The sequence below is a fragment of the Zingiber officinale genome, chromosome 5B (assembly GCF_018446385.1).
Source record: "Zingiber officinale cultivar Zhangliang chromosome 5B, Zo_v1.1, whole genome shotgun sequence".
NCBI lineage: Eukaryota > Viridiplantae > Streptophyta > Magnoliopsida > Zingiberales > Zingiberaceae > Zingiber > Zingiber officinale.
This window is the reverse complement of record NC_055995.1, coordinates 128,658,657-128,661,391: the sequence shown is the minus strand read 5'-3', so window position 1 is coordinate 128,661,391 and position 2,735 is coordinate 128,658,657. Positions and strand designations below refer to the sequence as shown.

The 2,735-nt window shown below is 48.3% G+C and overlaps 1 protein-coding gene across 1 annotated transcript; it reads left to right on the top strand.

The window, feature by feature from the left end:
• Window positions 1-319: 319 nt before the first annotated feature.
• On the top strand, window positions 320-2,526 carry LOC121985962 (U-box domain-containing protein 30-like). Its single transcript, XM_042539706.1, has one exon. It carries the CDS (start codon window positions 923-925, stop codon window positions 2,288-2,290), a length of 1,368 nt encoding a protein of 455 aa, XP_042395640.1. The 5' UTR covers window positions 320-922; the 3' UTR covers window positions 2,291-2,526.
• The last annotated feature ends 209 nt before the right edge of the window (window positions 2,527-2,735 follow it).

Here is a 2,735-nt window from a genome sequence, read left to right as displayed (position 1 = left end):
ATGGGGATGGGTTTGATCTGTACCCTATCCAAAGGCGTCATCCGTAGAGCCGCTGTGGAACAGGGCGACGGTCAGGCAACGCGACTGCACGTGCGGTGCTCGGTTCGAGACTCCTTACCACCGGATACTTCCGGTCAACGGCAGCCCCTTCTTCTCCAATTCCCGGTTACTTTTTTTTCTCTACGAAAAAAGGCAAAAGAGAAGACCGAAAGAAGACAGTGAGTGCGAGAGTAGTAAGAGTATACTTCTCTTTTCAAAATCCTGCCTTTTTTCTTGGAGTTTTCTTTTTATTGTATTTAATAGTTTAATCTCATTGCTGTTTTAGTGCCTTTTATCTGCCTCCTACTGCGTTGCGTCAGATCTCGCTCGCTCACTCGCTCGTTCTTCGGTCCGTCTGAGAGCCGGTGAGGCGCTCTTCTCCTCCCCTCCCTCTCTCCCACAGATTTCATGTGCGATCTGTTGATTTTGAACCTCGAAAGTTGCCACTTTGTTTGCTTTCTCGTTTCTTGCGTTGTTTTGGCTAGATTTCCCTCTACTGCTTTTTTTTGCCTCTCCCCTTTTCACCTCCTGATTTGGGCTTTAGTTCGCTCATGATTTCGCCTTTTACTAAGCTCTGGTGAAGCCAGTGGGTGGGAGAGGCCGCGAGGAAGTGAGAAAGGGAGCCTTTGGGAGAGAGCAAGGGCGGTGGTCGATTATGAGTTCATTATGCTGGTTATGATGACAGGTTGCTTGCTTTTGACCGGCGCTACCCAAGGACAGCGGCTCGTGAGTTCACCTATAACTGAGGAAAAGGGCGATTTCAACTCCGCTCCCATCTCGTCCGCAAGCTAGCGCTAGTTTCCTCTTCTCCCTTGTTCCACTTAGATTCTAGCATAAAGGGCGAACCTTGGAATGCAAAATTGGGTTCTTGCGGTTCGCAGCGATGCCACAGTACGAGCAACACGCTTCCTGGAGATTGGAGGGTGGCGGGCAGATCATAGATCCGGAGACTGCCGTCAAAGGCGGGATCCTGGGTGGCGGAGGCGGGGGAGGAGGCCTCCCGACTGGGAAAGATGGCAGCTTGGTGGTTGCTGCCGAGAAGATTGACCTCAGAAAGATGATCGAAGAACTCGATTCGGAGGCGGAGGATGTGCCTTCAGTGTTCATCTGCCCGATCTCCCTCGAGCCTATGGTGGATCCCGTCACACTCATCACCGGTCAGACCTACGAGCGCGCCAATATCCTCAAGTGGTTCTCAATGGGGCACCTTACCTGCCCCACGACGATGCAGGAGCTTTGGGACGACGCCGTCACTCCGAATCGGACACTTTACCAGCTGATCAGCGCCTGGTTCTCGCAGCGGTACCTCCAAATGAAGAAGCGGTCCGAAGACGTGCAGGGGCGCGCTGCAGAGCTCATCCAAACCCTGAAGAAGGCCAAGGGGCAGGTCAGAGTTCAAGCCCTCAAAGAGCTGCACAGCATCGTAATCTCTCATGCACCTGTCAACAAATCAGTGGTGGACATTGCCGGAGTTACTCATCTCTCTTCTCTCCTCGGGCCCTTCACTTCCCATGCTGTTGGCTCCGAGGTGATCGCTATTCTCGTCAATCTCACCTTAGATTCAGATACAAAATCTAATTTGATGCAGCCAGCAAAGATCTCACTCGTTGTAGACCTGCTAAACGAAGGGACAATCGATACTAAGATCAACTGCACTAGGTTGATCGAAATGCTGATGGCGGAGAGATGTTTCCGGTCCGAGGTGGTGTCAAGTTTGAGCCTTTTGGTTGCATTATTGCGATTGGTGAAGGACAAGCGACATCCAAATGGAGTTGCGGCAGGGCTGACCTTGCTCAAAGAGATTGGATCTCATGCGCAAGTACGCAGCTTAATGGTGAGCGTTGGTGCAGTCCCGCAGCTTGTTGAGCTGTTGTCCAACCCAAAATGGGAGCTGAAGTTTATAGAGCCAGCATTGCAGATTTTGGATGATCTTTCAACTACACCTGAAGGGTTGTTAGCTCTGAAGGATTGCCCTCAGGCCATCCGCACTGCAGTGAGGCTCTTGATGAATGGCTCCGATGTTTGTACTCATCACGCGTTGTCTATATTGTGGGCAGTCTGCAAACTTGCTTTCGATGAGTGTGCTTCCCTCGCCGTTGAGGCTGGGTTGGGTGCAAAACTACTACTCCTCCAGAGTGGTTGCAATCCAGAGATGAAGCAGCGGGCTGCTGAGCTATTGAAGCTTTGTAGTCGCAATTACTCTCCAACCGTGTTCAGTTCAAAGTGCAAGCTAACAAGAACGATCCAATGACACAAACTGATTGCTTCCTGAAGTGTTTAATTTCTTGGTAATCCAAGCTGCATTTGAAATGCTGTCATTGCTAAGCTGGTATATGTTTGAGCTCTTGTTTTTTCTGTATAATTTGTATGTTTGGGAGTCTCATTCTTGATAAAGAAGCATCTAATAGAGGGTAATTGGTTGTGAATTGACAATGTTACTGATTTGGATTTTTCTGCCGGATAATATATCAACATTGTCATCCTCAATAAGCTGGTGATGTAATTAATGGTAGTATATGCTTTGTCAAACAAGGGTATAGTACTCCCTGATTAATTTTGATGTGGGCTTAGATGAGCTTGTGAAACTTCTTGCTGTAATTTTTTATAAGTTGGTAATTTTGATACTAATTTCTTTCATCAAATGAAATATTCAGGCTCCACTTCATTTTCTTCATCTCTTAGTCTTAAATTGAGAT